Below are 25,180 nucleotides of genomic sequence, written 5' to 3'. Positions count from 1 at the left end.
CTGACCCGTCCAGTTCAGAGGATCGCACTTTTATCCTCTTTCACACCTTTAGATCGTTTGCTCTGGTCTGATTGTTCCACTGTTGCATCGTTCTCTCAGGTTTGTTTCTGTGTTCACTCGGAGACACGTACAAGCAGACTAAAATGTGTGACTGTGCCGAGACAGTTTTAAACATCCTGCAGTACCCTGAGTGTCCACTAGAGGCTGGCTGCAGTACCTGGAGTGTCCACTAGAGGCTGGCTGCAGTTCCTGGAGTGTCCACTAGAGGCTGGCTGCAGCAGCACAGGAAGTCACATACACACCCATTCAAACAGCCTGTTTTTACAGCAGACACAAAAAACCAAATAGGTGTGATTAGCTCATGTCTCCATCCACACACACTGTACGGGACGGGGGGGGGGGGGGATGTTTTGATGACTCAGCAGTTTTGATTGGATGAAGGATCAGAGTTATTCACAATAAGGCAACACCTGTTGCTTTGACCTGATAACTGCTCTCAAATGTGGCAAACCGAGGGGCGTCCAAAACGTCCGAGTGTGTGTGTGTGTGTGTGTGTGTGGGGGGGGGGGGGGGGGTCATCTCCCTACGCAGCTCACTGATTGGTCCTTTAATTGAGATAAACCTTTCCTCTGAGTTCCCCGTCGAGGGAATGTACTGAAGAACTTTCCATCGCTGTGAAATCAATAAAAGTGACGAAGGAGTGAGATGAGTCAGGGAACACGGGCTGATGTGTGCGTGTCACACTATTCACACTTGTTTCACCCTCACAGTGTGTGTGTGTGTGTGTGTGTGTGTGTGTGTGTGTGTGTGTGTTGTACCCGGTGCATTGTGAGTGAAACATAGTCGTGTCTTTGTGCGTCTGAATGGTCGCGGCCCGGCTCAGCACCGAGTCGACTCGGAGAAGATAAAGAGAGACAACGTCGTCTTCTTCTTCTGCTGTTTGAATAAATGTTCAACTATTAATGCTCAAAAATCACCCATGATGCATCTGAAAGGGTTTTATTCATTCCAGCTCGTGCTCACACTTTGGATCAGTAAACAAATCAGTGGCGTTCCTTCAGCCAAAAACAACAGTGGCGAGCAGAATAATAAAAACGCTTTTTAGTTTCCAGCTCCGTGTCGAGGTCGAAACTTTTACTGTTTCCTCAAAAACAGATAAAAATATCTTTGAGTCACAGCTTCCTTCCTGGGTGGAGCGCCGCTTCTCTGCTCTGTTGACACCTCGTGGTTCTTCTTTTTGGACCAAGCTCCCCGCACGAGTCGCACGCAGCAGAGTGAAGTAACCAGCGTCAGCGAAAGGTCAACGGGACGTGAGGTCATCAGCGTGCAGCGGGGACGAATCAGGGAACACAAGGTTTAAAAAAAGAGAAAAAGACGAATGTGCGACTTTTTGATCCAGTCGATGTCACACATTGAGCTCCAGCGTGAAACCACAACGGTTAGGCCACGCCTCCTCCGTACTGAACGCCACCATGGAAACACCTCCGACCCCTCTCTGCTCGTGTTAGCACATTCGTTAGCCCGTAGCGTTGTATAAGTGGAGGAGCCGGCCGTCATGACTCCAGACTGACTCCACGATTTCTAAGTTCGTTATATCGACAACATTTTGAACTTTTATCAATAAAAAAACAAGAATGGAAAAAACGGTGGAAAACTTGTTAAAGTTAAAGTTGTTTTCAGATCATGAGGCCAGAACAAAAATCAGAAGGCTTCTTCCTACCCACAGCTCCCTTCTTTTTAAAAAAAAAATCAGCAGTCTATATTTAGCAGGAAGGAATAAATACTCGTCAGTGTTTTCCGAGTGTAATCGGTCCCCGGAGCTGAAACATAATCAAACCCTGCTGAGAGCTGCAGAGCAGAATAAAAAACCAGGAGAGGAAAAAAAAAAAAACATTCCTCAGACGACTCCCACGCAGAGAGAACATTAACGTCCTCTCACTGAGACGTGATGAAGGATGGAGACATTTAAAGGGTTAACTCTCTCTCTGCGTGCCTGTTTCACTGAAAGCATCGTCTAATCTTTTACACTTCCTGAGAATCTCACGTCAGAGCGTGTCAACATGAAGGTCAGGAGGTCGATTAGCCTTCCATCAGGAGTGATGGAGACGATGCAACACGATAACTTTAAAGGGAAGTCGGACCTGTTGTACTTTTTGGCGTGAATTCAAAACCAAGACAAACTCACATGACGGGCAAAATCTCCCCCCAGGAGACGTTCAGGGTCAAATCTGTGATAAAGTCAGGAAAGCCTGTCGAAGTCTCATATTACCCAGAATCCTCTGCTCCATGTTCGTCTAACATGTGTCTCTAGTCTGTCTATAAAACCCCCCAATGATGAGAAAAGTCCATCCTCTCTGTCTTCTACAGAAGATGTGTTCTCAATCAGGCCGTTTGGAGATGTTCCCTTCATGACATCACAAAGGGCAGTAGCCCCTCCCCTTCATGACATCACAAAGGGCAGTAGCCCCTCCCCCAGGTGGGTGACACTCCCACAGCTAGGTGTTTGTTCTGCCCTCTGAGTCTGCCTTCTCACCGTAAACAATAGGACATGGAGCCAGAAAGCAGCGAGTACACCCGAGCCCTTCCAGAGAGGGGGCGTGGCCAGACACAGCTCATTTACATATTTAAAGCTACAGTAGATTAAACGGTCTGATCTGATAAATGTTTGTGTCAATCTTTAATTAATTTAAGCTCCTCCTCTCCAGGTTTAAAATGGTTCGGGAGCCTCACCAACCTTTCGACCCGCCGCCCCTCAGAGAAATGCAACATACATGCGGAGCCAGAGCATGATGGGAGAGTCTGCGACGTCAAGCTAGCAGCGAGGGACCGCCAGTCTGTGGACGACATGGAGCCCGGCCCCCTCAGCCCCAGCTACGCCTGCTCAATGCAAATGTACACACACGTGGGCACGGTGCCCCGCAGCCAACGGCAGAAGAAGAGCAGCAGGGGGCTGAAGGAGAAGAAGAAGAAAGAGGAAGAGAGGGAGGGGGAGGAGAAGGAGGGGGCGAGCGAGTGGAAGGCGGGGGAACAAGTCCGAGACTCTCCTCTGCTCAGTGTCCTCTCCAGCCTCAGTCTGACCAGCCTGGACCGACCACAAACGGGGTCTGTCTCCAGCCGGCCGCTGCCCCCAGAACCGACCCCCAGCTGGGCTTTGACCTCCGCACCTGAGACCAGCGTGCGGGATCCTTCTGCCGACCCGTTTAAGAGCCATGAGGCATCATCGAGTTTTAAGGATCTACTAGAGACTGGAAAACCTGCAGGAGAGTCTCTGAACATGGCAGCCGGCGGCCCCAAAGCGGTCTCACCTCAGGATCTGTACGTGCCCATGGACCCGATAGCTGAAGCGGCCCGCAGCCACGTGGGCGAGCTGACGGACAAACAGCAAGGCGCCACGAGTAAACAGGAAGCTACGAAGAGTTTGCTCGACTCGCAGGAAGTTAAAAAAGTTGACAGGTGAGCAAACTCCTTTATTTTACAACGTTTTAAGAGCTGAGATTCAGATCGTCGAAGCAGGCGGCTGCACGTACAGTTCAGGAGATGTTTGACCATGAAGGTTTCTTTCGAGGGATTTCCCGTTTTCAAAATAGCGATCTTGACGCGGGTGTTTTTCCTCTGTCTGATTTATGTGGAGCTCCCTCTAGAGGAAACCTCCAGGAACACGCGTTGTGCATCAGCAAGTATGTGAACATTTGTCACGATGCAGCAGGTGTTTTTTCATCACACGTGTGCATGTTTCAAAGGGAGAATATTTGAGTCATAAATGGACAAACGAGGACTGGAATTAAAAATACATTAATTTCAAACCCAAATTATTCAGCCCTAAAATCTCTGAATATTACAACAATACACATTTGGTCTTTTTCCACAGTAAACAGTCCCGCACCATGTTCAGATGAATATTCATAGAAAGAGTGAGCAGCAGTGGTTGTAGGGGTCGGACATGCGCAGTAGCTCCCTGCCTGCTCGGCTCGGACGCTCGCGCGCTCAGCTGGTCCGCACTCAGTGTCGGAGTGTGCGGGAGGAGATGGGAGAAGTCGGGGACGTGATGTGTGTGTCTGCCCGCTGCGTGCAGGGAGAGAGCAGGTGAGAAAGGCTCATGGGAGTGTTTACTGGTTTAACTGGGAACAAGCTGTCAGAGCTGGTCTGTCATGTTTTACTGCACGTGAGAGTGGGACGGTTGAAGGTTTGAGTCAGTTCGATTGATGACCGGAGACAGACACATGTTCCAGGTTAGATTTGACCACAAGACAGCACAGTAAAACTTTTACTGCAACTTTGAAGTCAGTGTGTGTTACGCGTGTGCATGTTGCGCGCGCGCGTGTGTGTGTGTGTGTGTGTGTTACATGCTGGACGTGAAACTGGACCGGACTGGTTGTTACATAAGAAGAGGAATTTGATCTTGTGCTCTCATTGAGGACAGTGATCTGTTTGAGATGAACATGTTCCACTTTTATTCTTGAACGCATCAAAGTCTCGCGCTCACGAGAGCCCGAATAAAGATCAGGATTCAGGATCCATTTTTTTTTTAAATGAAATGTCTCATATTTGAAGGCTCCATCTTCGTGACTATGTGTTGCTCTGCATGTTAGAAGTGACAGAATCTTTGGCTGTTTCTCAGTGATAAATTATGAGGTCAAACCGCAATGATGACACAAATAATGTTTCCGCTGCAGATTTTCTTTTTTTTTTCTTTTTTTTTTTTTATAGTTTCCACCTGACTTCAAACCAGTCTGATCAGTGTAGATTAAACCCTGGACTATATGTACGGTGGCCTTGAAGGGTCATGTGATGTGTAAGGAACGTGAACTTACTAAGTTGCTCTTTTAAAGGCATCCAGGTCGCTAGGGGGCGCTGTCACAAACACACCTCTTGATTAGTTAGTTTTCCGGGCTGAGGTCTTTGTTGCGTTCGAGTTAGGAAGTTACCTAACTTACCTAACCCACTAAAGGTGGGTCGATGCTTCCTTTATAACTTCCTTTATAAACACTGGACCTTTCTTTACCAAAGGAACACCCGGGGTTAGTCAGTCACAGGTGAACACAGAGAGAGAGAGAGAGAGGGAGAGAGGGAGAGAGAGAGAGGAGGACGACGACATTAGAAAGATAAGAGATTTATTTTGCAGTTATCAAACAACAAGATTGCTAACGAAGAGAAGATGGTCACTCAGCGGGAAAAGTCAGCGAGCGAGTCGGCGCACTGACACTCTGCAGAGTGAGGATGCTTGTTGTAACGTAGCGCCCTCTGCTGGTGACAGAGAACTGCGAGTGTAACACAAACACTTAAGTCGCTTGATGTGGTCGGATATTATCGACGGGCGGATTAGTCGGGAGGGCTCAAATAAAAATGTCACTTCCTGGTTGGGTGCTTCCAGCTTTAAGCGTTATCAGGCTTTACTGTGAACCCCGGATCACGAAGGCCAAGGTTAGGGTTTAGATCAGCTGGTCTGGAAAGTAGAATAAAAAGTTGTGTGTAGTTCTGCTAACGAGAACCAGACGATAAAACGTTCTCAGATTTCATAATCCCCATAAATCACATTTCCTGTCAACGCAGCGCCTCTCCTTACTCGGCCTGTTGTCCTTCTGTTCATTAAACAATGATGATGTAATCACAGAGCAAACCAAACACCACGTTAAAGACGCAGAGTGTACCCTGTGTGTGTGTGTGTGTGTGTGTGTGCCCTCAGACTGAGTGATGGGAACAAAAGGTCACCCCCCCCCCCCCCCCCCCTGAAGTTTCTCACAGAAATATGCAGCATGTTGAGAAAGAGCCGAGTGCAGAAACAGGCCGGCCGCGCTGACCGACACTTTTACATTCAGCCTGTTTGGTGTGTTTGAAGCTGCTGTGACTCTCCGGGCCGTCAGACTCGGTGACATCACTTGATGGACATCAGAAGGTTTTTTTTTTTTTTTCGGACATTTTTCCTCCCTGGAGAAGAGTTGTTGTGTTGCAGGCCGTTGCTGGGTGTTGTCAGAGTTACACACTGCTGCTGTCTGTTGTGCAACAGGACACACAGATATCTACTAACTCTCCTCCTGACATGCATCATCCTGCTTTACTCACCAGTTCACTTAAAGACACACCAGGCAGGCTGACCCCTTGACTCATGTGGGCGCTCAGGTACGGCCCTCCAGCCTTCAGGCTGTATGTGACGAACATGCAGCAGGCTTCGTGATCCCCTAAAGTCACGCGTGTGTTGTATGAACGAGGGGGCGGGGCCGGGGACGATCGTGCTTAAAGGAGCGTGTCGGGTGTGAGTGCGTCCTAAAACTCAAAACTGAAACACAATCGTTTATTTTATTAAGTATATTTACATGTACGAGGAATTTGTTTTTATATATAAATAAAAAAGAATGATGGAACACAAAATGGTCAAATGGTGCTTAAAAGAAAGTAAATATATATAATATATATAAATTCCTAACTGTACACATACTTTATTAAAAACAAACGGCTCCTCGGCGTTAATCCACCATCTTGGATTTTTCCCATGCTGTTGACCTGTCGACTGACGCTGGCCAGTTTATTCCTGTTCTATCTGACGTCAAACATCTTTCCACCCGGAAAACAACTGAGGGGAACATCAAGTTCACTCTGATCAAAAGCTGTTGTGTCACCATGGAGACGTCCCTGTCAATCAAACGTGACCGAACCCCACCCCAAACGAATGATGAAAGAGCCAATCATTGCTCAACACATCTGAGCACCAAGTGTCCTCATTTCCTCTGAGGACACTTTGACAGCATTTCGCAAACGTGTCACCGCACATTCAACGATGAAGCAGCGTCCTTCTGTTCCATCGCCACGACCACGAGGGGGGGACACTGAGGACGGCGATCTACGATGAGCCTGAAGGGACAAAACAAATATAGAAGTGATTGTACCCGAGCTAAAAAGCCTCTGCATGTTTCTAATAAGCTCCAGCAGCAGAAAGCTTTACAGACCCATGCAGAGCTGGCTAAACACTGAAGCTACAGTGTCCACCACATGCAGAGCTGGCTAAACACTGAAGCTACAGTGTCCACCACATGCAGAGCTGGCTAAACACTGAAGCTACAGTGTCCACCACATGCAGAGCTGGCTAAACACTGAAGCTACAGTGTCCTCCACATGCAGAGCTGGCTAAACACTGAAGCTACAGTGTCCACCACATGCAGAGCTGGCTAAACACTGAAGCTACAGTGTCCTCCACATGCAGAGCTGGCTAAACACTGAAGCTACAGTGTCCACCACATGCAGAGCTGGCTAAACACTGAAGCTACAGTGTCCACCACATGCAGAGCTGGCTAAACACTGAAGCTACAGTGTCCTCCACATGCAGAGCTGGCTAAACACTGAAGCTACAGTGTCCACCACATGCAGAGCTGGCTAAACACTGAAGCTACAGTGTCCACCACATGCAGAGCTGGCTAAACACTGAAGCTACAGTGTCCACCACATGCAGAGCTGGCTAAACACTGAAGCTACAGTGTCCACCACATGCAGAGCTGGCTAAACACTGAAGCTACAGTGTCCTCCACATGCAGAGCTGGCTAAACACTGAAGCTACAGTGTCCACCACATGCAGAGCTGGCTAAACACTGAAGCTACAGTGTCCACCACATGCAGAGCTGGCTAAACACTGAAGCTACAGTGTCCACCACATGCAGAGCTGGCTAAACACTGAAGCTACAGTGTCCACCACATGCAGAGCTGGCTAAACACTGAAGCTACAGTGTCCACCACATGCAGAGCTGGCTAAACACTGAAGCTACACTGTCCACCACATGCAGAGCTGTGTAAGCTTTAACTCAGCAGAGGAAAACTTCTTCACATGTTTCCTTTATTTAAACATTGAGCTGAATCGTCCTTTTTAAAGCGTTTTCCGTCCTGTAGAAACTGAAACACTCTGGACTGCGTGTTTGGGTCAGTGAAGGTCACGAGGGGGGTTTTTGGCTCCTCAGGCTTTAATCTGGAGATTGGGATCGTGCCATTAATGTGTGCCAGTCCCCGAGTGGACGGCGGTCAGGCAGGACGGGCTGATCAGAGGAGACAAAGAGCAATTGTTGTGTTTTAGCGGTGCAAGGTTTGGAGCCAGGAGAAGAATCTAAATGTGCTGTAAAGCTTCTTTGTGATGATGGAATTAAAAGCTTCCGATTATTTCACACTGTGAGAAGTTGAAACAGCAAAGAGGAAGTTCAGTTTGTCGCCCAGATAAAATAAGAAAAGTGGAACTGATGACGATCATATGATTTGAAATAATAAAGTATAACACAGAGAAATCTGCACGGCAACAAAAACTGAATTTAGACTGCAGTACCTATTTTTAAACACTAGGGGGCAGAGTTACATACTGCTCCTTTAAATTAAAAAAAAGGACCAATTTGGAGAAATCCAGCGAAACAGAGAGCTGACGCTCTGATCATGTCAAACACCACGAGGTCATTTCAGTTTGGTGATGAGTGTCTCTTTGTGTTTTCAGTCGGCAGGACGTGACGGAGAGCAGCGGAGAATACGTGAAGGTGAGCTTTAACCACACACTTTGTTTGTCTCTCTTCACTTCCTGTTCCCAGCAAGCGTCTCCATTTTTAGCATCGGTTGAATTAAAACTTGTTTGTTTGATCCTCGCGGTAAAGGGCTCTAACTCGATCACGGCGGCGGCGTCCTCGATTCTAGCAGGAAAAAACACAACAGACCTCTAATGGGACACTTGACAAACACACTCGTCTGAAAAGAGACGTGCCGGCAATGAATGATAATGCTAATGGATTTAAGGCTATTCATTAGGAGCTTCCAGGTCTTTACCTCCGACACACACACACACACACACACACACACACACACACACACACACACACACACACACACACACTGTCCTGTTTTGTTGTGAAGTGGACTTGGCCCGCTGCCCGGCCCTTCATTCACCTCCAGTGGGACAAACCATTCTGTGAGAAGCAGAACAACATGTCGCCACTGTAACAGTAACAAGTGTGTGTGTGAGTGTGTGTGTGTGTGTGTGTGTGTGTGTGTGTGTGTGTGTGTGTGTGTGTGTGTGTGTGTGTGTGTGTGTGTGTGTGTGTGTGTGTGTGTGTGTGTGTGTGTGTGTGTGTGTGTGTGTGTGTGTGTGTGTGTGTGTGTAAACAAAAGCATTCCCAGCCCGTCGTTGCTGTAAACTCTTGATCTACAGTATCGTCGTTGTCTAAAGACGGGTCGCACAAAAGCCAAGCTGAGTGATGACCCACGTTGCCACGGCAACAAGGCAGAGACTCCAGCATGGGTCCGGGTCTCGGGGGGCCCCTGGTGTCGCCAGTGAGGATGCCAGTGTGGGAATGCAAGAGCTGCCCCCCCCCCCCCCCCCCCCGTCAAACAACACAAAAACAAACGCACACTAACAGAGCTGAGAGGGCTGCACGTTGAGCAGATTTACCCACAATGCTTTGCTTCTCCGAGGTCGACCCTTTAACGCAGCTTTTTTTATTCTTTGGAAAAGAAGCTTCTGTTTGGATTTGAACCAAAAGTAAAAAAGTGTTTTTGTTCTCTGCGTGTGTGTGTCGTGGTGTTTCCGTGTGTGACCTTCAAGTTCTCCAAAGACAAGTTCTGGTTGGAGCCGCCGACGGAGGAACTGAGGAAGCAGCTGGAGGCGGAGCTAAAGCTGAGCGGCAGCAACCTGAAGAGCCACGCCTGGTACCACGGACCAATCCCCTGGGAGGTGAGCCTTTAACACGCGCACATGCACGCACAGACACACATGCACACAACACACGCACACACACACAGACACACACACAGACACACACACAGACACACACACAGACACACACACAGACACACATACACATACACATACACACGCACACACACACACACACACACATACACCTACACACACACACATGGACACACGGACACACACACACACACGGACACACGCGCACACACACACACAGACACACGTGCACACACACGCACATACACACACACACACACAGACACACATGCACACACACACACACACACACACACACACACACACACACACACACACACACACACACACACACACACACACACACACATGCACACACTCACACACACACACACACACACACACACACACACACGTCTCGCCCACAGCTTCATTATTTGACCCGCTGAGTTAAAAATGTCTCCTCAGGTGTCGGAGAGCCTGGTCGGTAACCATGGCGACTTCCTGGTCAGAGACTCCCAGTCCAGCCGGGGCGACTTCGTCCTGACCAGCCACTGGGAGCAGAAGACTCTTCACTTCCCCGTCAGGCGGGCCGTGCTTCAGTCCGCCGAGACGTACACGCGGATCCAGTTCAGCCTGGAGGCCGAGGCCTTCGACTCTCTGCCCGCCCTCGTGCACTTCTACGTGGGCAGCCGGGCGTCCCTGACCCGCTGGAGTGGAGCTCAGATCCACCGGCCCGTCAACAGGACGCTGCCCCTCAGCTACCTGGAGACGGCTTTCTTCACAGCCGTGAGCACGCCGTCTGGCCACGCGGCGCAGAGCGTCTGTCCCAGAAGGTGAGGGGTCGTTCTCTGTCTTCAACACGGCGTGGCGTCTCAGGAGATTTCTGATTCACTCTCAGAGATTGAACAGTTCTTGGAGCAGCGGATGGTTTTAAACTACAGACTGCACATGTGGTCTCCATGTTGGGCTTTTTCTCCACGTGGTCGGTGTCCGCTTCAAACGCTCTCTACTCACTGAAAACAACAGAACAATGATAAAAAAAAAAACCTTGTTGGACACGTGGCCTCAGTCAGAGTCAAACAATCCAGACTGCAGCCCATTTACAACCAAGTGTCAGAGTTACACAGTTCCTTAAAGTTTAATTTTTTGAGTCAGCAACAACAACAGTCCCGACTTTAAGATTCAGATTCTTTATTGTCCCAAAAGGGGAAATTGGTTTTGCAGCAGGAGCACACAGAAGAGGAACACCGTAAAAACAGCTCAATTAAAAAAGTCCGGCAGCACAGCGAGTTATAAAACCACAATAAACATCGTAATGAGATCAGTCAAGAGCATTCCTGCCAAGTTATTAAAGTGCAAACGTGCAACTCAAGTGCAAAAAGAAAGCGACAAATTTTCATGTTGTCAGTGAAAACTGTCAGAGAGTAATCATTCATCATGAGATGTTGTTTCCTGAAGATAACCATCAGTCTCTCTCTCTCTCTGTGTGTGTCATGCAGTCCTTCCTCTCTCCACCACCGGAGGGCAGACGTTCACAGGGAGCTGGACGAGCGTTCTGTGATGACTGCAGGAGGTTCTTCTCTCTCCTCTCCGTACAGCAGTGAGTTTCAAACTCAAACTTTCTCTTTGTTTTTTTTATGATGCAATTTTCTTCATTTAAACAGAAAATAATTAAGAGGTTCTCCATCCTGTCAGCTGACTTCAGTTTAAGAGGGAGGAAGTGGAGTTACCGTGACGTGTTTGAGGACGTCTAGAGACAGGAAGTAGACAAGAAAAACATGCAGGAAATGATTTTTATTAATTATTAATTAATTTTATTAGTTAATTATTCTAATATCTACTGACTGAGATGATGACGCTCTCTTCCTGTGTGATCAATCAGCCAATCAGAGAGCTGCTCTCTTCCTGTGTGATCATGAAGGAAACCTGCTGTGTTGAAGCTTCTCTGACAACAATGCAGCAGCCAGTATGTCCTCCTTCTAACTTTAGATTCTGCTCCTGAATGCTCTGGATTTTAGACTGCAGTACTAATTTTAAACACTAGGGGGCAGAGTTAAATCCTAAACCATGAATAGAGTCTTTCCTAATTTGATTCAAACATAAACCTCTAAATGTGGCTCTTAAATCGAGATTTGCAAACATGCTGAATTTCCTGCAAACTGCACGAAATAAACTGGATATTAAGTTGAACCCCTTCAGGTTTTATCCCAGAACAGAAATCCCAAACAGATCCCGTTACATAAGTCGTGTAAGTAGATACATAATAAGCTGCTAAGGGTTTTGCAGTGATTATACCTCATGATTCAACAGAAGGGTAATTTAATACGTGGCCAGTTTTTATCCATTATTAGTTGAGAAAGCAGCTTCTGCATGAATGAACCCATTGCTGAGCATTAACACAAAATGTCCCTGTACTTGTGCTTTACAGTTTTTCCCCTTTGTTAGTGCAGAGACTTTAAGAGCAGGAATTGTGTTGCTCGTGTCGGCTTCCCTTTTGGACTCGCTGAGGGATGCGAGGAGCCGTTCAGTGCTGCTTGCTGCTCTAGTTTAAAAGTGTATTCAGTTTGTTCTGGCTCCTCTACAGTGACACAATTCTCACCTTTCAACACTAATACAGACGGGGAAATGGAAAATGCCACCATGTCTTGCCACTTTGAGCTGGATTTTCATATTTTCAGAAACACGTTCATGTGTCCGTCTGGAATAATGGTCCATCAGAAACACCCACCACATCCTTCAACTTCTGTTACGGCTCCTTTTGTGTTTGTGTTGTGACCTTCTGTTCGCCTGACACCTCCAGGCCACCGTACAACCGTGACCCCTGTGAACCTTTACACCCCTCGTAAGCAGTAAGTCACATACATGCTAAAATATTAATTCAGTGTGTGTGGAGAATCAAAATTAAATACACTTTGTGGATTAAGAGTTGATATAACAAATTTATTAAGAATATTTAACATTTTATTTCATATAACATTTTAAATTTGGATTTGGTCAGATATTTTGATGTGACACGTCATCATAAAATTCATTGCTGAGGAAAACAGACACTTAATGATTTAACGAGAACACCAAATGACACAATACTGCCATTGACAGACAATCAGAAGAATCCAGTGCACATTTTTATTTTCCCTGTTGTTGTGTCTAATCAGGCGTTTATGAGAGACATCTTCTTTCCTTTTTCTCTCACTGTCCCTTCGTTTCCTGACTATCCACTAAACATACACGCTTTAAATCATTAAGATATGCAGCAAAAACAAACACGAATGGAATCACGCAGACGGCCCAGAAACATGAACTATCAACTACAGACTCAGTTACGTAGTAAGACCAAAGTAAAACTGTTTCTATCTTGTTCATGTCCAAAAATGCAAAAAAACAAACAAACAAAAAAGTATAAATGTTATTTAGAGGTTTCCAAAGTGATCAGAATTCAGAAAACATAACGCAAATAAAAGACATCTTGTTTATCATTCCTTTTTAACTTTGCTTCTACAAAACACTTTACGCCACAAAAACCTTACAGTAGAAATACAAACTGTCAATACGAGCAATATAATTCCCAATAGGAACGCCATTACATCAATGGAGTAGTACTGGATCTTGGACATCTTGTAGGACTCTGTCCTCAGATGCCGCGCTCCTTTGTGCCTCATGACAAACTCAATCCAGAACATGGCGCGGTCCAGTGGTTTCATTGGCTGATCCCTGTGCAGGTTAGAAATGGTCTTCATCTTCTCCCTGTAGGAGGGATCATGGAGTACTTCCTTAACAGCCTCCAGGAAGTTGTCTTTGTTGACAGTTGCAATGTCCAAGACTTTGGCAACACCTTTTACTTTCATCCTGAAGAAATTGTCCTGCTGGTCAAACATGAGGGGCAAGCCAACAAGGGGGACACCATGGTAGATGGCCTCCTGGACTCCATTGGTGCCTCCATGGGCCACAAAGACTCTGGTCTTTGGGTGACCCAGGAGATCATTTTGAGGCAGCCAGTCCAGCATTAAGGTGTTGTTGCCGAGGGTGGATGGTCGTTTGCCTTTGTGCCTCCAGACGACTTTCTGTGGAAGTTGGGCAAAAGCAGCAGCAATGTCCTCTGTGATGTCCTCAGGAAGTTTTTCCACCAGGGTCCCCAACGTCATAATGATGACCCCATGTTCACCAGAGCTCTGGACAAAGTCCTCTAGCTCTTTAGACAGAGGTTTAGAGGGTTTGCACTGAAATCCTGCCATGTAGACGATGTTTGGCATGGTGGGTCGAGGGAACTCAAAGATGAAATCATTCCTCATCAGCCAGATGTCTGCTGCCTGAAACAGCTCCATGTAATGAACGTCCTTTCCAAAGTAACGATGCACGAATGGGATGTAGTTTGGATCTGTGACATACCAGATTTGTAAACGTGTAAAAAGAAAGATCAGCACGTTTTTTACCCTCTGCATGAATGTCATCTTGTCAGTCAGCTCTGCCAATGGTAGTGGAACATAGGAGAGTGGCGTTGGTGCAATTGCGAGATGCCCCTCACCCTGGACAGTCCATCTAACATTGAAGACAAGTGGAAGACCCAAACGGTGACCCAGGAGCACCCCTGTACCAATTCCAGGGTCTGTTAGAACCAAATCATATTTGGTATCGCGAAGGCTCTGCATCAGTTTGGCATTTTCAAAAATATCCTCTGTCATCGAGATCAGGTCCTTATGCATCTGATAGAACTGCTCCAGCAGCTCATACTCTAAAGATAAACGTGCCCACAGGGAAGCACCGTCCCGTCTCATGTTGATCATCGTACTTACAAAGTCTCCAAAGCCTTCCTCATTAAATCCACCAGAGGAATTAATAGTGATGGACTTGTAGTAAGGGGACTCTGGCTTGATGTACCAGCTATCCATCGGTCGCACCACTGTGATCTCATGGCCTCTGGAGTGCAGCTCCTCGATAAGGACTTTCATATTGACCCAGTGGCTACCGTCCAAAGGGAACACCAGGACTTTCCCTCCATCCACCAATTGTGTAGAGTAGAGCAGCACCGCAAGTGCCACAAAGGTCTGTCGGTACATCTCTGGAAGAAATGGTGAGAGGAGACAGGACAATGTTAGATCTGCTTTCCTCAGAAAGATTTAACAGTGCTTGGCTTGACTTGATTGTAAAAACATCTATACGTAACGATCATAACAAAGGAGTAGAAAATTGATGAATCGTCTCATGTTAGTGATCATTTACGGAGAGTTTATCCTTCAGTCCACCAAGCAGCATAGATTTGACAGATGGCTGATTAACATGAGTCTGGTTTTGCTCAAGGTTTCTGCCTTTTAAAGGAAGATTGTCCTTTCCACTGTAACTTTGATAAAACTAGCTTAGTGCTCATGGTGGATTAATGTTTGGTCTTTGTACATAATATAACAAAGAATGAGGTATTTTACCTGCTCTTTTTGTAAAGTGTTCTCAGATAACATTTGTAATGAATTGGCACTATACAAATAAAGATTGTCTGATTGATTGATTGAGGATTGTGCCCAGGCTACTGACAACACAGGAACCATCTGTTTTCATGTATGAAATGAAGAAGGAACAAATAATTTATTCTGAAGATTTTTATTTTTAACTGAAGTTTTATGAACTTTGAACAGTTTCTTAAACAATGCAGCACCGAAAAAAGTACAGAGCACTTAGGCAGAGTATGCAAGTAATCTCCTAGCATGATGCAACAAAAAATAATAATGCCACAGACATAAGAGAGGCACAGCCATCAATACGATTCCACTCTATGAGCTTGGTTTAACATGTTGCCGAAACAGATTTGATGTCTGTGATCCTTCTTCACACATTCATTTTTACCAACAAATTTTCATATGAAGAGATCTTAAGTATTTCGTCAGTCCATTCCTTCACAGTAGGACGCCTGGGCTTCTTCCAATTTTGCAGTATAATTCTCTTGGCTGTGATAAATCCAACCTTTAAAATGCTAAATTTGGGATTTGTTATGTTTAGGCACCATTGATTTGTCACAAGTGAGACAAAACATTTGGTGCACTGGGGGAATGAACCCAACCCAATCCCGCTGTATCACCAAAATATTACACAGAAATGGATGCACATAGCACAATCCCAGATCATATTTAAACATGTGCCCAAGTTGTTCTTACACTTCCAGCACTGATAGCTATCAGTAATTCCCATCCTATGTAATCTAGTCGGCACCCAGTGACATCTGTGTAATATTTTATAATGAATGTTTCCCACTGGCCTCTCAGATGTTTTTGCTCACGTTTGAAAGATTATCTAACCAATCATCATCTTCAATAGTAGTTGCATAGTCCTTCTGCCACACCAGTTTGAGATTATTTCAGCATTATTTGTACATTTTATAAAACTCTTTATGATTTACCTGAGGTGACTTGAAAAACTGTGTTAAGGAAATTCTACTCTTGTTCTCAATCATTGCTTGACAAGCCAACATTTCAGGAATAATAAAAAAACACAAAATCACGTTATCACCCAAAGCATAAGAAGCAGCCTAGACAGTATATGGAAAGGTGCAGCAAACTTATCACTCCTTTTTGACCTTCCCTCTACAAATCACTCTCCGACACATCAGCCCTACTGCAGCAATAAAAACAGTAAATACCAACAAAATAACTGCAATCAGAAATGCTACCACATCAATGGAGTAGTACTGGATCTTGGACATCTTGTAGGACTCTGTCCTCAGATGCCGCGCTCCTTTGTGCCTCATGACAAACTCAATCCAGAACATGGCGCGGTCCAGTGGTTTCATTGGCTGATCCCTGTGCAGGTTAGAAATGGTCTTCATCTTCTCCCTGTAGGAGGGATCATGGAGTACCTCCTTAACAGCCTCCAGGAAGTTGTCTTTGTTGACAGTTGCAATGTCCAAGACTTTGGCAACACCTCTTGCTTTCATCTTGAAGAAATTTTCCTGCTGGTCGAACATGAGGGGCAAGCCAACAAGGGGGACACCATGGTAGATGGCCTCTTGTAGTCCATTGGTGCCTCCATGGGCCACGAACACTCTGGTCTTTGGGTGACCCAGGAGATCATTTTGAGGCAGCCAGTCCAGCATTAAGGTGTTGTTGCCGAGGGTGGATGGTCGTTTGCCTTTGTGCCTCCAGACGACTTTCTGTGGAAGTTGGGCAAAAGCAGCAGCAATGTCCTCTGTGATGTCCTCAGGAAGTTTTTCCACCAGGGTCCCCAACGTCATAATGATGACCCCATGTTCACCAGAGCTCTGGACAAAGTCCTCCAGCTCTTTAGACAGAGGTTTAGAGGGTTTGCATTGAAATCCTGCCATGTAGACGATGTTTGGCATGGTGGGTCGAGGGAACTCAAAGATGAAATCATTCCTCATCAGCCAGATGTCTGCTGCCTGAAACAGCTCCATGTAATGAACGTCCTTTCCAAAGTAACGATGCACGAATGGGATGTAGTTTCTATCTGAGACATACCAGATTTGTAAACATGTAAAGACATAGAACATGACATTTTTTATTCTCTGGGTAAATGTCATCCTGTCAGTCAGCTCTGATCCGGGTACTGGAACATAGGAGAGTGGTGATGGTGCAATTGCGAAATGCCCCTCACCCTGGACAGTCCACCTGGCATTCAAGACAAGTGGAATACCTAAACGGTGACTTAAAAGTACCCCTGCGCCAAGGAAAGGGTCTGTCAAAACCAAATCATAGTTGGCATCCCGAAGGCTCTGCATCAATTTGGTGTTCTCAAAGATGTCTTCCGTCATCAAAACACTCTGCTTAAACATCTGATAGAACCATTCCACCAGTTCATACTCCAAAGACAAACGAGCCCAAAGTGAAGCACCGCCGCGCCTCATATGGACCATTGTCATTACAAATGACCCGAAGCGTTTCTCATCAAATCCAGCGGAAGAATTTAGATTGATGGACTTGTAGTAAGGGGACTCTGACTTGATGTACCAGCTGTCAGAAGGTCTCAACATTGTGATCTCATGGCCTCTGGAGTGAAGTTCCTCAACAAGGACTTTCATATTGATCCAGTGGCTTCCGTCCACAGGAAACAACAAGATTTTCCCTCCATTCACTATGTTTGAGGAGCAGAGCAGCACCGAAAGTGCCACCAAGGTCAGTCGGTACATCTCTGAAAGAAATGGTGAGAGGAGATGGGATGATGTTACATCTGTTTTTCTCATCAAGATCTTGGTGGTTAAAGCCTGGTTCACACGGCAGGATAATTACGCCGATTTTGGCCCCGATTCTCCCCTTCCGATAATCTTAAGGACGCCCCGATCATCATAAGATAATCTTATAAGATCATCCTGCCGTGTGTGGTGTGTTCAGAACGCTCTCGTCTGGTCGGAAGAATGTCGGGACCACTCTGATCTCAAATCGGGGATATTCAACATGTTGGATTGTTTAGGCCCGATCTCTCATCATGTGTGGTGTTTCCCCCGAGGAGAAACAAGCACGAGCCTGTTGAATGTGACGTGTAGCCAATCAGAAAGCGAGGTGACTTATTAGCGAAAACACCGGTAGCAAAACAACTGCTACTCACCTCCATATCAACATGTAGCAAGTACAGCTCATGCTCCCGTTGTCTCCACTCCTTTGACCGACGCCTCTTTTTAAAACGTGTTTTTTCAGATAAAAACAGCACAAACAATCCCTATTACATCCTCTTTGTCCATTTGTTGACTCTGGAATCACGTTTGATCTCGAGAGGTTTTGCGAGATTTCCAGTCTGATCGGGGGACGTTCACGAGTGAAATCGGCTCGTGTGTGGTGTGTTGATGTTGCCGTGTGGCCGCACACCACACACTGTACGACCAGAACTGTAAAACCTCCGATTATTTATCACCATGTGTGTGGTCTCTGAAGTTTGGGAAATCTGCCGACAATTTTAAAATCCTGCCGTGTGAACCAGCCTTTAGTGTCTTCATCAATTTAAGGGGTTTGGAAAAAAAGAAACTACTTGTCTGACTTGTGGTTTTTGGGAATTATTGTTCGGCCTTACATTGACTGACATTTTACTGGAAGACTTAACATTTAGTTGGAAAGACCATCCCGAATGAATAATTGAACCTAGCACTCAAAGTTTTACGTCTTCTTAAAGGTCTTTGGCATTGCTTCATTTCTCACAGGTCTTGTCAATGTCAATGTTCAGGATTCCTCAGATTCCTTTGAACTGTGATCAATAATGCCAGTCATTATAAAGCCGGATTCCTTTGAACTGTGATCAATAATGTCAGTCATTATAAAGCCGGATTCCTTTGCAAACTTTGGCTAAATGTTTAGAATCATGTGAGGTGCAAAGTTTCAGTGGCCTAGAAGCTTATTCGGGACTAAAGTGGTAGATTTAATTATTAAATCTAAATGTGGCTTGAACAACATGTTGCTGCGAATCCATCTTTTATTATAGAACAGCAATAGCTTTCTAATGTAATTTTTCCCATTTCAAGACAATGCTGGTACCAAATTTTCTATGCGCCAAACAATAAATCCGGCTCTGAAAAAAAGCCGTCGTCTCTAACTGAGGAAGAGATGGAAAGTACCAATCAGAGGTCTCCCTGGCTCCCTGTGTGTACTCTGCCTTTTCCATGCACCAGTCTTTAGTTAAAACGTTCGAGGATGAAATGTGCAGGGAAAGTTCAGCTCCACTTCGACCACTTCCACGGCCACTTGTTGCCACCTGCCTTGCTAAAGGGGGGAGGAAAATTAAGATGGAAGCAGAGAAAGCTGTGACAAGAAAGAATTTAATAAGCAAGAGGACAAACCAGAGTAAACACCAAGACAAATTCCTTGTATATATAAATGTATAAGCAATAAAAAAAACTATTCTGTCACTTGCAAGTCGGACAAGTAAGATGGACAACTCCAGGAGTACCTTTGTTTTCTTAGCCAATACCTGGTCATAATAACACTACGCAATAGTTTGTTTGCAAAAATAACATGACAACACGTTCCACAGATAGAACTTGCATAATACTGTTGGTGAAATTGATTAAATTACACAATAATAGGACTAACCAGCTAATAAACACAATAGTTGCAGCTTATTTGTTTGTGCTGATGCACGTAGCAGCCGTGTTGGATTTAACTTGGACTACTGAAGTGTCAGAGTTGGAATTCCAAGTTCAGGGGGGCGTTCCATGTAAACCTGGAGTTTCCCATTATTTTGATCTAACAAAAGGCCCAATAAGATCCCAGCCCCTACAGACAAAATGTGAAATCGCAGGGAAGGTTCAGCTCCACTTCGACCACTTTCAAACTCTGTGCCAGCTCTTCACTAGTGTTGTACTTATTGTCACTTAATAAATGACAGATATTCTTTTCTTTTTTTTTTTACTGCTCGCAAATGGTTATTTTTAGCAGTATCTGATGGTTGCAGAGGTCGAAGTTCTTGCACGATGGATAGATAGCAGCTTAATTTCAAGACACTTCCATTTTTGGGATTGTTATTTCTTTAGATGATTCTTTAGTTATTTTGTATTTTAAGACAAGTGGAACATTAAACTTTTTTGGGATGTTAGGACTTGTCTGCAGTTGTATTCTGTGCACAACATCCCTCACCCTAAAACTAACTATATAAATGATTACATTATTTCGGTAATGTTTAATTAAAACAAACTTTAAACTAATATTTGGGAAAAAACGTTTGGAATTTCATGACTACGTTCCTTTGCATGCACCAGAACGGATCACCTGGTTTAAGGCATGGCTTTGTAATAGTAATTTCCACATTGTGTACCATTTCTTCAGATAAGTATTCAAGATCAGGAGTCAAGATTCAAGAATGTGAGCTAACAACTTTGTTGCACATCGTCACTCCTTTTTGACCTTCCCTCTACAAAACACTCTCCGACACATCAGCCCTACTGCAGCAATAAAAACAGTAAATACCAACAAAATAACTGCAATCAGAAATGCTACCACATCAATGGAGTAGTACTGGATCTTGGACATTTTGTAGGACTCTGTCCTCAGATGCCGCGCTCCTTTGTGCCTCATGACAAACTCAATCCAGAACATGGCGCGGTCCAGTGGTTTCATTGGCTGATCCCTGTGCAGGCTAGAAATGGTCTTCATCTTCTCCCTGTAGGAGGGATCATGGAGTACCTCCTTAACAGCCTCCAGGAAGTTGTCTTTGTTGACAGTTGCAATGTCCAAGACTTTGGCAACACCTTTTACTTTCATCCTGAAGAAATTGTCCTGCTGGTCGAATATGAGCGGCAAGCCAACAAGGGGGACACCATGGTAGATGGCCTCCTGGACTCCATTGGTGCCTCCATGGGCCACAAAGACTCTGGTCTTTGGGTGACCCAGGAGATCATTTTGAGGCAGCCAGTCCAGCATTAAGGTGTTGTTGCCGAGGGTGGATGGTCGTTTGCCTTTGTGCCTCCAGACGACTTTCTGTGGAAGTTGGGCAAAAGCAGCAGCAATGTCCTCTGTGATGTCCTCAGGAAGTTTTTCCACCAGGGTCCCCAACGTCATAATGATGACCCCATGTTCACCAGAGCTCTGGACAAAGTCCTCTAGCTCTTTAGACAGGGGTTTGGAGGGTTTGCATTGAAATCCTGCCATGTAGACGATGTTTGGCATGGTGGGTCGAGGGAACTCAAAGATGAAATCATTCCTCATCAGCCAGATGTCTGCTGCCTGAAACAGCTCCATGTAATGAACGTCCTTTCCAAAGTAACGATGCACGAATGGCGAGTAGTTTGGCGTTGTGATGTACCACGTTTGAAAACATGTGAACAAATAAATCAAAACGTTCTTGACCCGCTCTGGAAACGTCATCTTATCGGTAAGTTCTGACCCTGCTAATGGGACATAGGAGAGTGGCGAAGGTGCAATTGCGTAATGCCCCTCCCCCTGGATAGTCCACCTAACATTCAAGACAAGTGGAAGACCCAAACGGTGACTTAGTAGCACCCCTCCACCAAGAGCTGGGTCAGTTAGAACCAAATCATATTTGGCATCCTGAAGGCTCTGCATCAATTCTGCATTCTCAAAAATGTCCTCCATCATACTAAGACTCTGCTTAGTTATCTGATAGAGCTGTTCGATAAGTTTATACTCCAAGGATAAACGAGCCCAAACTGAAGCACCCTCCCGTTGCAGTTTTATCATTGTGGTTACAAATGAACCGAAGCGTTTCTCATCGAATCCAGCTGAAGAATTCACCGTGATGGACTTGTAGTAAGGGGACTCTGACTTGATGTACCAGCTGTCAGAAGGTCTCAACATTGTGATCTCATGGCCTCTGGAGTGAAGTTCCTCAACAAGGACTTTCATATTGATCCAGTGGCTTCCGTCCACAGGAAACAACAAGATTTTCCCTCCATTTACCAAGTGTGAGGAGCAGAGCAGCACCGCAAGTGCCACCAAGGTCAGTCGGAACATCTCTGAAAGACATTTTGTCGAGAGATGTAAGGAAGTCGGATCTTTGTTTTCTGACAAAAATTCACTCAGTTCTTCAATTCCAAAGTAGTCATTCTGCGAAAAACTCCACCGAAAGAATGGGAAATCGGATTGGACTAATTAATAATCTACTAAGCCTTAAACCCTGGGATCAAACCCATGGAGGAATGTTTGGCTCCCCGCAACATTAAACTGGACTACCCAGAAAAGTATTTTCACTTTTTTAATAGCATTCGGTTAATTAGATCATATTACTGTTAATTAGACCTTGAATTTATTGCACAAGATATTGGAAGAAACCCCCACGAACAAGATTTTCTCTCAACATTGAGAGATGAGTTTTAGAACCAGCAGTTGCGTTGAGGCCGGCTGGTGATGACTCAAACACAGAGAGTAACGTTCGCTCTGTCTCGTGTGTTTGTAAATGTTTGTTTGGGACCCTCGGTACACCTCATACTAGGGCGGGTCCAGAGGGGTGGCCAGGGGCGGGCATGGGCTGACCTTGAAATGTGACGGGCCACTCCAAAAATCGTTAACTGTGATTGGCTATTTGCCTTTTCAGAGGCGGGACTTATGTTCAAATGAACTATTAGTTGTCTTTTTGCAAAGGCTGCTCGTAGTTTTTTTTTAAACTTGAAACTGAACTTTGCAAATCTCTGAAATAAGACAGCATGGGAAAGTAATGCTCTCTGTCTTACTTGCAATGAACTAACTATACATGTGTTAGCCTGTGCATGAGTGTGAATGCATGTTATTAAGTACTTTAAGTTGTGACTATGAATAATCTCCTTTTGTATCTTTTAAAGATGAAGCTAATGTTGGCCTAAACTCGTGTTATAAAAGTAAACCTGAATGGTGACGTGAAAAAAGGGAAATAATTTATGCCTATGTGTGTGTTTGTGCACACGTCACACTTTAGGCCACCCCTGTATAAGTCAGTCAGCCACCACAGTCTGAAAAATCTGGACACACCCCTGAAAGTTATGATCCATTTCTATATTATTAAGAGTGATGTAGTGAATCAGAAAAATAACAAAGTGTTTGTCTTTTTTTGTTTTTGTTTTTGTGTTCTTTTGTGTTACCGGCGTTTAGCTAGGTTCTGTTAGTTCTGAGTGGGCCGTGTCCTACCACCTCCAGGGAGAGTCTCTGGAACATGTAAGTGTCTCGAGGTGAGACGTTTAGGAGTGAAGAGAGACGGGTACAACGATGTAAACTGGTCTCTTTGGATTTGTAGGCTTGAGACTGTACTGTCAGCCAGTGCGCTTCTAATTAGCATGCTAATTAGCAACTTGTTAATACTTAATTTAAAGTGTTACCAAGGTTTTAATTGTTTCTATTTTACCCAATAACACACCTTTATCTCACGTCATTCACTCCCTCATAAAGGGGAACCCGTTAAAGTAGAAGCTCATTGTCATCAACAAGACGATTTTGGTTCAGCAGACAAAGCAACAAAACTCCTTCCTGAGTATTTCCTGAATATATCGTTGACTCACTGCAAACAGCAGACTGTCAGCATGAAGCTGAGCCAAAACAAGCCTGACGTTAACCGCTACGTTCCTCAAAGGATTCCCTTTTTTTTCCTCTTTCTTTCTTTCATTCCCTACAGCTGAGCAGCAGCTTCCTGTTTTGCAAAACTACACCATGTGGGAATTCCTGCTGCGAAGTCCCTGGAGGTTTACACAAGCTGTTTCCCTCCCTCTCTCTTGTTTCACAGCTTTGAGCACTTCCACTTGTTTGGCTCAGTAATGTGAGGAGGCTTCTGAACGCTGTGCTAACAAGAACAAGAAACTCGAGTTGTTTTACAGCTTCTCTGTTTGTTGCAGACTTTCAAACACTCTCTAACTGTGAGGACAGATGAGGCGGACTCTGCCAAACTCTGTCTGAGGAAAAGGGAACATGAGGCTGTTGTTGAAATTGTGTGGGTAACTGTGGTTCCTGTTTTTGTTCATCTGCTTGTCCTGCAACATTCAGTCTAACAGTAAAGCACAGTGTCACACTTTGACCTGGAGGTTTGCTCCGTGCATTCCTCAGAAAACATCTGGAAGTTACTACCTGGCTCTGTTGGACACTGAAGCAGCTCCAAGTCTTTAAAGTTTACCCAAACACATTCACATAAACTTCACAGTTTTATCCAGCAGAAACAGAAACTCCTGTCCTGGTTATGATCTGATGTCAACACTTACCGAGAGCTTCCAAGCCTGCAGCTTTCACGTGTCAGAACGAGCGCGTTGTTTGTTCTCTCCTGCCCCTCTCGCAGCTCTCGCCTTACTGACCCGTCCTGCAGCTCGAGCAGTCAGAGCAGCTCGGAGGGCGTTGATGTAACAGGATCAAAGATCAGAGTGTGCAGCAGCAGCAGCAGCAGCAGCAGGAACCGCTAAGTGTTTTGTTTTTTTTGCTTTAAGTTACGCAAGTCGGAGCTGAATGAGAGTCATGTGGCAAAGTCTGAGTTTGTATTGTAAATGGAGTATTGAGATAAGCATGGAGACGGTGAATGTGGTGTAAAGGTGGATAAATGGGCGAGGAAGGTCTCTGTGATAAATGATCAGATCAGAGTGTACATACAGTTCAATCATTGATTTCATCAATGAATCAGGATATGATAACGATGAGATTTGTCTCCTAAAGCAAAGCGGTCACGGTGAATCAGAACTATCGGTCGACGTGTTTATGAAGGAGGTGAAAGCTGCATTTTATCTGCTCCACTTCATTAGACTTCATTTCTCTCTCAGTCGTTTCTTGTAAGGAGATAAAATGAGGATATACTCAAAGGTGCAACTGGGAGAAATCAGCATATTGCTTTTATTTCATGTCAGCGTCTGTGAGAAATGTCTATTAATATCTGCACCTGATTTTGTAAAGAGACTTTCTGCTCGTGTGCACAGTAGAGCACATGTTGGTTTCAGACGAGACTGAACTTCTGCACCTTAAGAGCGTTGATTTTTAATGATGGGTGTACAGAGTGCATAACCTCTGTGCTGCACTGGCGCTCTGCTCTCTCAGTAGTCAAAGGTAAGGCGAAGGTCACCGCCGCGCGCCTGATCAAACAGAACACGTGCAAAGCGTGCGCGATCCACACGGCCCTGTT

General features: G+C 45.3%; 4 protein-coding genes across 5 annotated transcripts in view; 1 reads left to right on the top strand and 3 right to left on the bottom strand.

Moving 5' to 3' along the window:
• Positions 1 to 25,180, top strand: part of sh2d3cb (SH2 domain containing 3Cb) — a 30,201-nt gene that overhangs the window by 441 nt on the left and 4,580 nt on the right. For both annotated transcript variants that reach the window (XM_079337788.1, XM_079337787.1), the window contains exons 2-6: positions 2,706 to 3,453; positions 8,459 to 8,498; positions 9,557 to 9,685; positions 10,151 to 10,518; positions 11,185 to 11,285. In XM_079337788.1, coding sequence (XP_079193914.1) covers positions 2,706 to 3,453; positions 8,459 to 8,498; positions 9,557 to 9,685; positions 10,151 to 10,518; positions 11,185 to 11,285 — 1,386 coding nt within the window. The remainder of the gene's footprint in view (positions 1 to 2,705; positions 3,454 to 8,458; positions 8,499 to 9,556; positions 9,686 to 10,150; positions 10,519 to 11,184; positions 11,286 to 25,180) is intronic.
• LOC306820120 (UDP-glucuronosyltransferase 2B31-like) lies at positions 12,689 to 24,668 on the bottom strand. Its single transcript, XM_079337818.1, has 2 exons — positions 24,279 to 24,668; positions 12,689 to 14,741 (listed from the first exon to the last, which is right to left on the bottom strand). Exon 2 carries the CDS (start codon positions 14,737 to 14,739, stop codon positions 13,159 to 13,161), a length of 1,581 nt encoding a protein of 526 aa, XP_079193944.1. The 5' UTR covers positions 14,740 to 14,741; positions 24,279 to 24,668; the 3' UTR covers positions 12,689 to 13,158.
• On the bottom strand, positions 15,259 to 18,111 carry LOC306820112 (UDP-glucuronosyltransferase 2C1-like). The gene has a single exon (XM_079337807.1). It carries the CDS (start codon positions 17,862 to 17,864, stop codon positions 16,230 to 16,232), a length of 1,635 nt encoding a protein of 544 aa, XP_079193933.1. The 5' UTR covers positions 17,865 to 18,111; the 3' UTR covers positions 15,259 to 16,229.
• LOC306820125 (UDP-glucuronosyltransferase 2A2-like) lies at positions 20,284 to 22,074 on the bottom strand (the record flags this gene model as incomplete). Its single annotated transcript, XM_079337833.1, has 1 exon — positions 20,284 to 22,074. One exon carries the CDS (start codon positions 22,072 to 22,074, stop codon positions 20,494 to 20,496), a length of 1,581 nt encoding a protein of 526 aa, XP_079193959.1. The 3' UTR covers positions 20,284 to 20,493.

Source organism: Symphodus melops, assembly GCF_947650265.1.
Source record: "Symphodus melops genome assembly, chromosome: 1".
NCBI lineage: Eukaryota > Metazoa > Chordata > Actinopteri > Labriformes > Labridae > Symphodus > Symphodus melops.
The sequence above is the reverse complement of the archived record's forward strand: the minus strand, read 5'-3'. Positions and strand labels throughout refer to the sequence as shown.

What these genes read in the sequence shown, in the direction of transcription:
- LOC306820120 (XM_079337818.1), bottom strand. Translation starts at nt 14,739, where the DNA reads ATGTACCGACAGACCTTTGTGGCACTTGCGGTGCTGCTCTACTCTACA.
- LOC306820112 (XM_079337807.1), bottom strand. Translation starts at nt 17,864, where the DNA reads ATGAGAAAAACAGATGTAACATCATCCCATCTCCTCTCACCATTTCTT.